Source organism: Triturus cristatus, chromosome 10, assembly GCF_964204655.1.
Source record: "Triturus cristatus chromosome 10, aTriCri1.1, whole genome shotgun sequence".
NCBI classification, from domain to species: domain Eukaryota; kingdom Metazoa; phylum Chordata; class Amphibia; order Caudata; family Salamandridae; genus Triturus; species Triturus cristatus.
Window position 1 is genome coordinate 995,779,981 of NC_140593.1, and position 14,790 is coordinate 995,794,770.

The window sequence follows — 14,790 nt, forward strand, 5'->3', positions numbered from 1 at the left end:
GGCTTTATACCAGCACGCTCAACAGCACATAATCTACGCACTATATTTGCCCTACTACATCAGCTCAACCCGGAGTTGCGGTACTTCTGGATGCCGCAAAGGCCTTCGACTCTGTCGAGTGGCCTTATCTGTTCGCGATACTACGAGCGATAGGTCTACCGCCCAAGCTCATCGACGGGATCGCCCTATTATACAACAAGCCCCTGCCCGTGTCAAGGTAAATATGCATATATCTGATACATTGGAAATACAGCGTGGTACCAGACAGGGCTGCCCGTTGTCCCCAATACTTTTCTCCATCGCATTGGAACCGCTGGCTTGTAAAATACGTCAGAACTATCCGCATGCGGCATTGCGATTCAGTCAGCGACCTATCATCATATCACTATATGCAGATGATATGGTACTATACCTGCGTAATCCGGAAGAAACTCTCTCACCAATACTGCGGGAGTATATAAAATATGGGCGCATCTCGGGATTACTAATTAACTGGAGTAAATCCGCTGTAATGCCACTAACGGCAAACACTAAGGCGCCGCAAATGGAATTTCCCCTTGCTTGGCATGACGACCCGGTTAGGTACCTAGGAATCTGGGTGCACGAGATGCGGAATTAGTATTGAGGTATAATTATGGAGCCATAATAGACCGCATAGAAACACAAATAACCAGGTGGATCGCACTACCTCTATCACTAGCTGACAGAATATCATTAATAAAGATGATACTGGTACCCAAACTATTATACCTTTTCATTAACATACCAATAAAACCACCAGCTCCAATTTTTAAACAGATAAGATCTAACTTCAGTAGGCCGATATGGGCCGGGAAACACGCTCGCATCAGTCTGCACACCATGTCTCTTCCGTATGAATCGGGAGGTTTTGCAGTCCCGAGTATCCATTTATACTATTTATGCGCACAGGCACAATACGCACATTATTGGTATCACCCGGTGAGATATTTACCACACTTAGCAGTGGAAGATGGTGATGCAGATACAATACCACTATCTAGCATAATTACGCACACTCAACATCACCTATCACTGCGAGAAATAAATACAGTGCGAACGACATCGGAAGCCTGGCACAGCATTAGCCAAAAAGCGGGCAATATATGATATATGCCCCAAATATGCCACTGGCTCATCACCCTGAACTATCAGTCACACAAGAAAAAAATAGCATGAAGATCCTAAAACAAATAGGAATAACACAAATGGGTGATTTGTACCCAGATGGCATTTTCATCTCACTAGATGACCTATCCTACATCAGTAATCAGACTTTGCTATTCAGATTTATTTATCACAGATTGAGGGCAGCCATAAGGGAACTACACCCCACATTCCCAGCGGAGACCCCAACGCTAAAGCCATTGCAGACGTTGATAGCCACGCCCACTCACACTAACATTCTATCAAGACTATATAAGCTTGTCCAAGCCGAAATTGGGACACAAACACATAAGGCTCGGGACAGCTGGAACAAACTTTTAGACTCCCCCCTGACGGATGACGACTGGGCGTCATGCTGTGCACTAACTACGCTTCTCACGCCTACTGGTAACCTCCGCATTATTCATTACAAGTATATTCATCAAGCCTACCACACTCCAGCCAAATTACATAAATATGGGCTACGGGATGATGCGCGATGTAAGAGATGTGGGGCTGACCAGGCAGACTTTGCACACCTAGCGTGGAATTGTGATAAGATAAAAAAATATTGGGAACTTGTGACTCATCATTTGGGTATGTTGATCTCATGTACATTGTCATGCACACCACAGTTATGCTTACTGGGATTAAATATACCTGTGAAATCGATGAAAAAGAAATTAACTGCCATACTGTTGCTCTTGGCAAAACGTAGGGTAGCAATGAACTGGGACAGTAAACTAACCCCTACCTTGAAGAATTGGATGCAAGATGCTGCATACTGCAGAGACAATTTTGTATTATATGCGGAAGAACTGCCAACTATGTCGAAACCATCAGATATTTTGGAGCCTCTTACAGGATACCTACGTGACCACCCTAACTTACTCCAAGATAATCGCTGACTTGTCTCTTGCATTGTATATATGATGTTAATTTGCTGATGACCGCTCAACTGTGTGTTATTGGGTAATGTGATTTATAGATCCTCACAATGTATTATTCCTGCAAAATTGTCTTGGATGTGACGACTGTTATGTATGTTTATCAGAAAATTCAATAAAAAAAAAAAATAAATGGTAGACCTGTAGTCTCAATTGAAGTGTACTCCCATGGGTGGCACAATACATGCTGCAGCCCATGGGAGACCCCTGGTGTACTTATGCCCTGGGTACCTTAGTATCTTATCCTAGGGACTTACAAGTGTACACCAGTAGCCAATTGTGGATGTACAGAAGCACTTACCATGGTCAATTTAGGAAGAAAGCACAGTGACTGGGATCCTGATTAGCAGGATCCCAGTCAGACTAGATCACAACTGACATCAAGCAAATAGTGGGGATAACTGTAAAAGCGGATCCTACTTTCCTACACACCCTCTCTGTGGTTTCTGTCAATGCATCTCCCTGTTTGGTGCAGGGCTGCATAAGCATGATGCAACCCTGCACCAGAACGTTTTATTCTTTTATTTTGAAAAATAAAATCCCAAAATGGGATTTTTTTTTCTCAAAATAAAAAAACGAATGCTCACCTCGCTATGGGAGTCATCTCCCATGGCGGAGGGGAGCATTATTTCGTTTTTTACGGCCCCTCACCTCCAGGGTTTGCCTGGCGATGATGGACAGTAAAAAAAATAGCTACTTGTCCTCCCATCCTGATTGGAAGGGCAGACATGGAACCATTTCTCAGATGGCTCTTACTCCATCAGGCCATTGGAGAGGTTTGGCTATGGTGGTGACAAAGCTTCATGTTAGCGGTGTGTATACTCCACCGTTGTGGCAGAGTATACATACCTCCAACTTTTAAAAAAGGCCCTAAGGCACAACCAGTACCCTTTGGAAAAAGTTTTAGCGTAAAAGACACTATCTGGCTAATTTACATCTGTTCATACTTTTACAAAGTGATGTGTCCCGAAATAACACTTCGAGAGGTAATCAAAGCCTTATGCTTCTGGGCTGCCTGTGGCATGTTAACTCCCAATTACACATGAAAATGCAAATGTCATCTTTGGACTCCTTTTCATAACACTCTTCTTTCAGGGTGCATCCTAACTCTGCTAATGCAATCTGTTCAGAAAAGAATCATACTCCCCTACTCCCAGCTTCCTGCTTGTTGCAGCCCAAGTTGTTTACAGTGGGACTTTCTTTCTATGGGGGAGGGGGTTAAATGCACAGTCACCCAAATATTACCAAACTATTTTTCCAACAAAAAGACAAACTTATTGGCTTTGCTAATGCTTGTTCTTTTTTCTTCTTCCTCAGCCGTGAAGTTCAAGATTATGTGCCTGGGCAGTTTTACAAGATGCTAAAGCCCCAGCCCTGGCTCAACATGGTGATGCAAGATATGCAGCAAATTCAAGCTTTAAGTCCACACCAGGCCAGGGCACAGTTCTTAGGTGAGATTATCAATCAACAGCTTGAATTTTATTTGAACAGTGCTCTTACTAGCTCAGTTTTAATGACCTAAATGACTTTTCTATTATTCCCCACATTAGAAAAATAAATAAATATATTTTCGTAAAATATCATGAACTTTGTAATCCCCATGTGCAAAAGTAGCAAATAAAACAAATCTCAGTAAATACTTATGGTTATAAAAACTGACTGCCCTTTCAAAAATTGTCAGTTGGGAAATATGCACAAGGACATGAGCCTGTGATTATGAAGTGCTGGTTGCAGAAAAGATACATGGCCAGACTCTCAAAGTCTTGAAGGGCCACCATAATTCCAAGTGTATGTGTCCATTTCACAAAGTTTAGCTCCAGATAGAACGTGGTGCTACCAAAGATGGACTAAGGAACCTGTATGTATGTGGTATTTGTATAGCTCAAATCTAGTAGATAGGCAGCAGAGCACTGTAATAGGTGAAAGGCAGATATTTAGTAAATGAAAGATAGCTGGGTTTTGCGAGGGGAAGTGGACTTTTACTTCCCCAGGATTTGGTGTTCTTTAAAGACTTTTATCTTCAGCCATTTCCTAAATTGGAGCAGGGTTGGGGCAGTGCTGATCAATACAGGAGTGTTGTTTTACAATCCTCATTGCAAAGATAGAGATGGCCTGTTGCTTTCTTTTGCCTTTTTAGCACTACTTCATACCCAGGCTGATGGTGGCCGGGCTGTGGGTGTGTGCCGAGAGCCACCAGAGGGGTGGGTGGGAGCAGCAGCCTAGCGTGGATTGCCAGCACCCGGGGCAGGCAAATATCCTTCCACTTTTCTTTTAAAATGTTGTGCCCAGTGCAAACGCCCCTCCCCCCCGCGCTCCCCATCCTACACCATTGATTGGGAGTTATTTGGTCTTATTTCTTTTGGCTGTGGCTTGTAGGATGCCTCTAAGGGTTCTACTTTACAGTCTAAGAGGCCATGGAGCAGGGTGTTGCCATCATTCCGATATGATGGTGCAAGGACTTGAACAGCAGTTCTGAAGTTAATGTCTAGGAGGAAATGTTTCACTTTACCAAAGAGAGCTGGTACCAGACCATCTTGGTATTTTTAGTGATTTGTTCCTTTAGGAAGAGGTTGATATTTAGGGTCGATCTAAGTGACTTGGCATTGAGTGAAAGCTAGGGGTTGAATTCATCCAGGCTTAAGTTGTTGACACAGTTTTGGACAAGTTGTTGCTTAATGTTCTTGGTGAATAGTAGGAATTCTGTTATGGTAGATTTGAGTTTCAGGTAGATACTGCACTTCCAGGTCTGGATGAGGTGAAGGCAGTGTTTGAGTGGTTGAATGTCTCTTGTGGAGACCACTTTCAAGTAGAGTTCTGTACCAACAGCATTTTGGTGGATTTGTGATGCTGTTGTCAATGTGTAGAGTTCCAAGGGACTCGATGTAGTGGTTTGAAGGTGAAGGGAACAAGAGTGAACGCCCTGGGACTTCTTAGGTTGCTAGAGATCTTCTGGGACCTGGAAGCGTCCATGTGAATGGGAAACATCCATTACAATGCAGTCATTACATCGCACTGCTTTTACAGCGTGACTGTTACAACGCAACTGCCTTTACATCACATGCCATTACAATGCATGCCATTACAACGCATGTCACTACAATGCATGCCATTACAATGCATGTCATTACAATGCATTACAAGGTAAGTAATGGAGAATTTTAAGTTTTAGGGTGGGTAAGGGTTTTGGGGTAGTTGGGAATATTAATCTTTACCCCTACGCTATCCAACACTTTCCCTACTGTTGCACTCATTGGAGGGGGAATAGTAATTTTTACCTCTACGCTAACCAACACTTACCCCACTGTTGCACTAAAAGTATTATGCGTTGTGATGGTATGCGTTGTGAGGAATGCGTTGTAATGCTACTTTTAAAAAATGCATTGTAATGGCATGCGTTGTAAAATCATGCGATGTAATGGTAGTTGCGATGTAAAAAACACGTTGTAAAAGCATGCGTTGTAATTATTTGTGTTGTAACATCATATATTCATGTGAACAGACTGCTACCAGTTGGTTAGGTAGGAAAAATATAAGTGGACTCATTAAAGAATCTCATTGCAGACTTCAGGGTGTGGATGAGCTGATTTATGGTGCTGAAGGGGGCCAAGAGGTCCAGCAATATCAGCAGTCTCTGTACTCTTTGTCAGTGGTCAGCGGTACATTATCTATGATTTGTAAGGTAGCTTTAGTGCTGTAGTGTGATATGATGGTAGATTGGCACTCAAACCTAGATGGTTGGCATTCAGCTGATCTTTGAACTGTGTATATATTTTTCAGTGATCTTGCAGTTGAAGTGTAGATAAAGGATGGGCTAACAGTTGGAGAAGTCATCAGGCTCTAGCAGGGGCGGCTGGTGACATTTTAAAGTGGTGGGGCGTAAAATGATTGGTATACTTCACCGTTGCGAGCGAGCGTAGCGAGCGAGCCCGAACCCCTATAAGGAGGGTTCGGGGGGGTTCTCCCCCCGAGAAAATTTTGAAAAAAGAGAAGAGAAATGGTGCATTTTCAAGCAAATTTGAGAAAGCAGGAAGGTTAATAAAGCAATTGTGAAAGTGCAGTTATAACATTAATAAAGAGATGTCATATAACATAGGTAGCTGCTTATTCAGTGTATAACCACAGAGCTTCATAACAGACTTCGAGATACAATGCATTTCGAGTACCTCACTCACAGATGTTTTTTATTTAACAAACTAAACTGGTTGCAAAGTAGCAGCATTCAACATTGTTTACTTTTTGTAAATGAAATCAGCACGTCTCTCTCTAAGAACAGCAAACTTTTCAATAACTTTAGTGTTAAAGTCCGGGATTTTCTGAACTAGCTTGCTCTCTACAGAGAGCATTGCCAAAGCATTGAGTCTTTCCTCAAGCATGGTGTTTCTCAGGAATGTCTTAATCCTCTTTAAGGCTGAAAAACATCGTTCTGCCTCGACTGTTGTCATAGGAGTGGTTATGACAATTTTAAGTAAAGCCACTGTCTCTCCAAGTGACTTTTCCATATTAAGTTTATGTATTAAAGCCAGCAAAGACAAGGCACTTGTGGCCTTCCGGTACACAGGCATTCCGTACAGTACAGTCAACTCAGTTCTCAGCTCTTCTTTATTGAGCATAGGATAAGCTCCCACAGCCTCATTCAGAGCACGCTCCGGGAAGGATTCATCATATTTGGCAAACTGTTGACTTTGCAATAATGTGGCACTCACCAAATGTTTAGTGAAAGAAAAACGCTCTCGTGCCTGCACAATTACAATGTCACAGATCTCCTTTGCAATTCGGACCATAGTGGTGATGTTTTTCCTGCGGTTTGTGAAAAAAGATTTCTCTGGCAGTTTGCTGTCTAAATAGTCTACCCCATCTCTCACTTTGCTTATGCTTTGTACAAACATAGTAGTATATACTTGCACTTTGACAGTATCTATCTCTCGTGCTTGTAACTGATTGTATAACAGGTCGACAGCTACCATTATATCATGAAATAAATACAGTAAGAACTGAAACTCTCTGTCTTCTAGTGTTCTACCAAAGCCATGGGCTTCAATCTGACTTTTGTAATCAAACTCATCATTGGCTTCTATGGCTTCAAAACATTTCAGAAGGTCCTCTCTATGTTCATAGATTAGGTTGACTGTACGGATGTTAAAGTTCCAACGAGTTGAGGATCCCCTTGGAACGCTTTTGTCTACAATGTCATGAAGTGCTTCTGTTCTTTTGGGGGAACGCGAGAAGAATGCTGCCATGCCTCCTATATCCTGAAAGAAAATTCGTGTCTCGGTGATCTTTGATACTGCCTGTTGCATAATAAGATTAAGTTGGTGAGCGTAACAGTGCACATAATGAGCATTAGGGTACACATCTTGAATTCTCTTCTGAACTCCACTAAGGCTTCCACTCATTACGGACGCACCATCATAGCTTTGCGCAATAAGTTTTTTTTTTTGAGGCAGCTCTGGAAAAATTAAGCTCAGTTGACGCAGTATAGCTGCAGTAATGGTTTCTGCACTAGAGTCTCTTAAATGTGTGAAACCATAGAACCTCTCCACAACTTGTCTGTCATTGTCAATGTATCGAAACACTAATACGGACTGTGTTTTAGTGGCCACATCAGTGGTGTCATCAGCCTGAATAGCCACAAAGTCTGTGTTTTGCAATTCTTGCACAATATGGCTTCTCATAATTTCGAGCATACACTCAAGAAGTTCATTTTGTATTGTTTTAGAGGTGCCCTTAAAGACTGTAGCACGTGCTAAATGTGCTTCCATATCCTTGTCTATGCTTGCTATTAAATCCACAAGGCCTTTGAATATTCCAGGATTTGGGGAACCTTCCGATTCATCATGGCCTCGCAATGCCAGTTCAAAAGCACCACAGAAACGAATGCAATCAATTATTTTGGATAGAATATGTCTGTTCCTATCAACTGCTTCATTGTGTTTCTGTATTGCTTTGCGGTATGCATCACTTATCTGCTGCTCAATCGGAGCATCTTCCCCCAACATTCCCAGTCTAGTCAGGTTTTCCATATGCTTTCTTGTGCGTGAATGCTTCTTTATTTGCTTCTTTATTTTTTCAGACAAATGCTTCAAGTCTGTTACTCCTTGATTTGTCCAAGAAAACTCACCACCAAACAGCAAGCAGGGGAAGCAGAACAGAGAATTTCTTAAAGGGCACCCTGTAAGCCAATCAGCTTTTGTGTACCAGGCGTTTGAGAATGAACGTGTGGACATTTTTCCTCTGTCCTGGGAAGTTTGCTGTAGTTTTAGGTCAGGCCGATGAGGTCCCAATTGCTTTAAATCTATTTTCTCTTGAAGTGGCCGTGCCTGGAATGACCTTGTAATCAGCTCTTGTACTGTATTCATGATGACGATGCTCGCCTTACCAATATATATTAAAGAAACCTGCCAATAATCAAAGTACAACATATAAGGTGCGGTGCAATAATATAAAATTGCAGTATAAATACATATATCTTGTGCAGTATCGCAATAAATCTCCAACAGCTCCCCTTTGCACAACATGACTGCTAAAAATACAGCCTTACTGTCTGCTGCCTCTGTGTGCCATAGTGGTTGCTGAAGGCACTGAAACAGACACTGCTTGAGGGCTTTGAACAAGGCAAGGGATAGATAGTGCTGTTAACAACCGTTATTGCCCAAATCACAGGGCTAAGGGTGTTAGTAAATTCCATCCACTGAGGGTACAATGTTCAGAATGTGTGCCTACCCCAACCACCATGTACAGTGACCACACACATACCTCTAACTCCAATCTAAAAAAAAAAATAGCATCAGTTTCCTTACCTTTAACTCTGGTGTTTGCTGGGTCGTAGCCGGGGTGAAAGAGCAGCAAAGGAGGTCTTGTTTTTCGCCGGAAATATGACCAAAAAATATTTGGTAAGGGTTGTCAAGCTTTAGAAGGTGCTGAAAATAAAAATAACGTGCTGTAACTAGACAAGCATTGCTTTTAAAATACAAGTAATCCCAATGAATTTTACCAGCGTCAGTTCTTCAAGTTAACATAAAATAACTACAGTGTTCTTAAAATATTTATTTTGTTTGATGTTCCGGGAAACCAGACTTTTTTTAGTCTGCTACGTTAAAATTATCCATTGGAACCTGCTTACATTTAAATGTAATAATGCTATGATTTTTAGCTTTCAGTATCTTTATGGAATATAAAAGATCAAAATCTTAAATTCAAACGCTTCTACTAAAGACAAGTTTCGAAGCGTTATCTCAGCACAACTCTTGCATCCCCCTCTTTCTCTGCCTGCCATTGCGCTCCATGCTTCTGAAAGGTGATAAAAAAAATACGTGAATTTGCGTTTCAAATGTCCGATCCTGCTGCAGCACACTTACAAATCCTACACATGACAGTAACCCGATTCAAGGCCCCATTCTCCCGATTTTTTTTTTACAATCTCCCACTTTGCTCTTCTGAAATGTTGGCATGTACGTTTCAATCAAATGTCCGATCCTGCAGCAGGTTTTATGACAAACAGCAGAGTAAAAATCTTACAGTCAGCAGAAAAGGACAAAACAGTTTCATAAACTCAGCAAAGCACAATACATATGTATATATATAAGGAGGCTAGTAGTAGACTATACATTAAATATTATTATAGTCTGCATAAGGGGCAAGGTCTTCGGAGTGTCTCAGTCTGCCCCTTTGTCGTCTTCACATCACTCTCTTCTGCAGTCTCTTTGTTAGCCATGTAGATCCCTTTTCTCCTAGTATATTTCTCAAATACTGATTCTGCATATCTCACACCCTGTCTCTTTACTCTCCAGCTCCTTTTCTCTATTGCTTCTATGGAGCTGTGTGAGTTGAGGTTGTGGGTGGGCCACGTTTGACAGAATGCCGCGTGAATTTGTCACAGTGCCTGTCACTGTGTCATAAAAGGGCTTTGAAGGCATGCACATCCAATCCTTGGCCTCTCCGCGGAGCACACAGAGCCATGGCTGGCATGCCAATTATAATTTGGATTACGTGTAAAAGCGTGTGAATGATGAACACAGCTGTCAAAATACTGACAGGGTGAAAGTTAAAGAAAATACAGTGCGTACAGGCGAGCGGGTATGTTGTGCTTGGGGACTGGTGAAGTGCAGGAGATGCAAGGCATCTCCTGCACTTCACCAGTCCCCAAGCACAACATACCCGCTCGCCTGTACGCACTGTATTTTCTTTAACTTTCACCCTGTCAGTATTTTGACAGCTGTGTTCATCATTCACACGCTTTTACACGTAATCCAAATTATAATTGGCATGCCAGCCATGGCTCTGTGTGCTCCGCGGAGAGGCCAAGGATTGGATGTGCATGCCTTCAAAGCCCCTTTATGACACAGTGACAGGCACTGTGACAAATTCACGCGGCATTCTGTCAAACGTGGCCCACCCACAACCTCAACTCACACAGCTCCATAGAAGGAACTCGGTTCACACTAGGCACTTTAAATGAGTAATACGTTGCATGAAAAACTACGGAAACACGTCATCCAGAGAAAAGCAAATACGCTTAGGGAATGCAAGAGTAAGTAAAACATGAAACTTGAACAAGAACAACATTACTTTTCCTGAGGTTGAAGGCAGTTTCTGTTTTGGCTCCTTCGGTCGTGTTTTCTTTTTATCTCTCGTTGGTGCTGGGGAATACCAGAACCACGTTATAAGAACTGGAAAACCCCAGGGTCTCAGCTCTGTATACGATTCAGTGCTGCCGCCGGCCATTTAGAGCCCCAGGGTGCCATATGTCCAGGATTTTACCGACACTTGGGCATTTTTATGTCAAAGCCAGTAAGCAAATTGGAGGAAACAGTAAAAGGCAGTATTTTCCCCATTCGAAATTGAAACTGCAGATACAAAGACATCACTTCAAAAGTGTTTGAGAGTTATGTCAACTAGTCACCAATAATTATCAAAGCAAATAGAGGCAGTATTCCATGTTTAAAAATACAGAGGATTTTACACTGTTAATTTATTATTCAAGTATAAGTTTCCTGTCTCTCCAGGATTTCAGAACGTGGAAAAGGCGCGCATGCTTCCCAGGGAGGTAACGGTGGCCTCTGCAGTCCCTGCGGCGCAAGGGGGGTCTCAACCTTTTGGGGGGGGGGGGGCTCAGTACTTCGGGGGAGCCCGTCCAGCTCAAGGCGAATGCATATCAGTGATATATGGGAAAATCAGTTACCCCGTCACATTCGTGAGGGTGGGGTTATCATTTTGTGTTACACCACAGAGGCTTCCCTGAGAAAGGTGCCAACCCTAACTCCATGAAGCATTTCCGTTTTCGGTGGCATCATGGCTCAGGGTGACGGCTCGTGAGACAGAGGGCGCAATAGCACTCATGATAATAATGTGGTATTTGCATAGTGCCAACTTGTCATGCATTTCGTCTTCGATGCACTCTATACAGAAGCTGCTATTGTAAATAGTGTAATAATTGAGACCTCTCCGCTGTGAAGTGTATGCCCCTAGGCGCTAGCGTCCTCCACCTGAGAGAGTCTTATGGCCGTCCGTGGCACTCAAGACGGCAAACGATTGGGGGTGGGTGTGTGGGTAACTCCAAGGCTGATATGTCCCCGAACCCTCTCACTCCCCCCTCTCCCGCCTCCCTTTCCATCTTGTCGATACATGGCAGCGTTGTAGGTTTCCAGCACACTTACTCCGCCATGATAAATCATGTAATTAGATCAGGGTGCCATGGCAACAGACAGTGGTCACCCGTCCATTCAGATGTTTGTTTTGCGCCCGGAGGGCCTTGGGTGGTCCATGCGGCTGTTTGCGCATCTCAGCCCATGGCGTTCCTTCGGGTATTTTTCAGTGTACTTTCTCGATGAGCAGAATGCTGTTGTAAAATTCCTCACAGACTGCGCCACCCTAACGAGCGGGAGTGTTTGAGTGCAGAGTGAACCTGTCTACCTGCAAGTACTTAGACAGGATCGGCTCTGTAATGTCACAATGTCGCATTTATACAGGACGCACTGCCCGTGTGGGGCGAGGGAACGCTTTACCCACCTAGGCCGCAAGTTACACTGTGAGGGGTGAGTGGTGGGAAGAGGCTGCGTCTTGATGGGAACCTGAGTGGTTAGTGAGTGTTTCTTTGTCGTTTCATACAGCGCGAAGTCGACGCGAAGGTATTGGAGCGCTTTACATGGGAAGATTAGCTTAATAAAAAGTAAGTAATTAGAACGACAGTACTCACCAATGGACAAGTCAGGGCACTGAGGCAGTCAACAAGAAAATTGTCACCACCACGACGAGTCAGTCGGAGTCAACAATTAACACACACCGTCACCGACACTGTCACACGACGGGGCTCCTGTACGCACCGCCGCCACGAGGTGTGTACGCAGAGACAGACAGTGGCACCACCGCGTGCGTGATGACGCGACAGAATTGCATAGAGTGCGCAGCGCACCTCATGGCCAATCACTGTCACTGTGTTCAGACTAAGCCACAGTGATTGGCCATAGTTGCGCGGCACCCAATGCAGTTACTCCTAGGCTGTCTCAGGCTCTCTCAGCCAATCCAGAGACGCTGCATTAGCAGCGCCTGCCCTGGATTGGCGAAAGAGCACGGATAGGGCTCGCCCGGATACCGAGAGACGGGGCTGCTGCAGAGGCAACCCTCAGCCTCTCGGCCCCCTCCTCTCACTACTAGTACACATGGCTACAGTGCGGCGAATGCGCATGCTCGTGCTTGTCGTGAGACAAACTCGAGCATGCGCAGATAAAATGCGAGCCTCTGCCGTTACTGTGCACTGTCTGTCACTCACTGTCAGTGCTCGCCCCCGGCCCCACCCCCTTCATCGCGGCTCGCATTGCCTCGCAATCAGCTATTCAGTTTCATGATGATTGATGCATTGCTGGTCCGTCTCAGCTGCGACGCGTGCGTTCGCGGTAAGTGGGGCTCCGCCCCTGCGCCCCAATGGACGCACCGCCGCTGGGCTCTAGTGTGGGTTTCTTCAGGAGAACAAGGATCTGGCCTTTGTTGAGAGCTTCTGATAAGAGGCCTTGGGTGGGGGAAGTGTTTTTGACTGTGAATACTGGTGAGATAACTTCTCCATTTAGAGTTTTGTGAAGTACAAGAATAAGGCATGGTTTCCACAGGCGGTGGCATTGAGAGAGGGATGTCAGCGAGGGTGACCTTTGTGAGATGTACTGCAGAGGAGTGCAAGCAGTCATGGTATTATTAATGTGCTGTCAGATTGTCTTTATTCTTTCAATGAAGACGAGGTTGACAGCCTTGCCTATCTGTAATGTGGTGTTGGAGGGTCAGGTGAAGGTTGATGCAGTGCTTGATTTTCTTGAAGAGAACTGTGCTTCTGTTGAGAGCTTAATAGAAGATAGTGTTATAGTTTCTTATCTGACTTTGGCGGATGTGATGGGCTGTCTGCGTGTTGCACAGACACAGTTCAGTATTAGTATGAGTTCATTGGGAGTTCTGTTTGTCTTTCATTGACAATCTAACCCAGGGGTGTCCAGTATTGTTCCACAAGGACTGGATTCATAACATGGTTTTAGAATGCCCACATAAGGTTAATTTACATACAGTGAATCTAAATGGAGTAATTTACATGGTCAGTCACTTTTCTGGAAATTTGGAATGGATCTGTCCCTTTTTGGCCCACATTATACACCCCTAATTAAACCTTTGTTGCTGGAAGAACCACATAACATCCATAATATTTCCAAGATGGTATAAACTAAATATGATTTGCTTGCATGCCAGCATTTCTAAAGCACTCTTGGTATCCCTGAATTTCTTCCAGAACAAATAATTGAAAATATAACCTAGGTGGGCTAACTTTGAGATTCTTCTGGGATCTCATATAGTGCTCTGTGGCAACTTTTATAGCCACTGTTCAAAACATGGGTTCATCAGGAGTACCGTTAAAGCTTTGGTCAGTAAAGCCATCTCAGGAAATACAACTACTGCATGGTTGCATTAATACCACAGAAGATTTTTCCAGCTCCTTCCCACCACATGAATCACACCTTCCCACTGTTATACTTGCACAACGTTGTCTCTGTAATACCTGTAGAAATTTCCACAGGGTAAAACTCCCAGTCTGAGGGCAATTTGCACCCAACTCTAAATCTGAAATTGATTGCAAGCTATATTGTGCCTCCATTCAAATATATGACCGATAGTAAAGAGTGCCCTATAGCATATTATTTTTGTTAGCCCACTAATAAAAGGTGGCTTGTGTAGGACTTAACTGGTGCTTACATTTTCTGATGGGCATTTCTAACTACAGATTTTTCAACTTTTAAATCCCCCAAGCGCCAGACTGAATCCTGAGATTTTTCATGCAACAGATCTCTTGTGCCAGCACATGGCACTATTGGGCTCCACTGTGGTTCCATAAGTAAAGAAGTGAACCGCATTTAGGCGCCAACCCTTTCTTACTGATGCCAGTTTCTATTTTTCCTCAGCTTTCCACACAGATCCAGAGCTGTGCTCCTAACTTTTTTCTGTCTACTGACTTCCAAATTTGAAACAAGGCAGTGTCCTAGGAGTATGTCTCCACCAAAAATGTCAGGTTTTAAACAGTGCTACGACTGGAGGAAGCTGGTGTGGGTCAGGGATCCACATGGCATCTGCATTTGGTCCAAATCTGAACTCCAAACATGACTAGACGTCCTGTGATAAATGATCCCTGATGCATCAGATGGCCATTAGAGAG

General features: G+C 43.7%; 1 protein-coding gene across 1 annotated transcript in view; it reads left to right on the top strand.

The window, feature by feature from the left end:
- Positions 1-14,790, top strand: part of MYO15A (myosin XVA) — a 1,126,038-nt gene that overhangs the window by 1,030,265 nt on the left and 80,983 nt on the right. Inside the window, exon 65 of the mRNA XM_085631315.1 lies at positions 3,429-3,562. Coding sequence (XP_085487441.1) covers positions 3,429-3,562 — 134 coding nt within the window. The remainder of the gene's footprint in view (positions 1-3,428; positions 3,563-14,790) is intronic.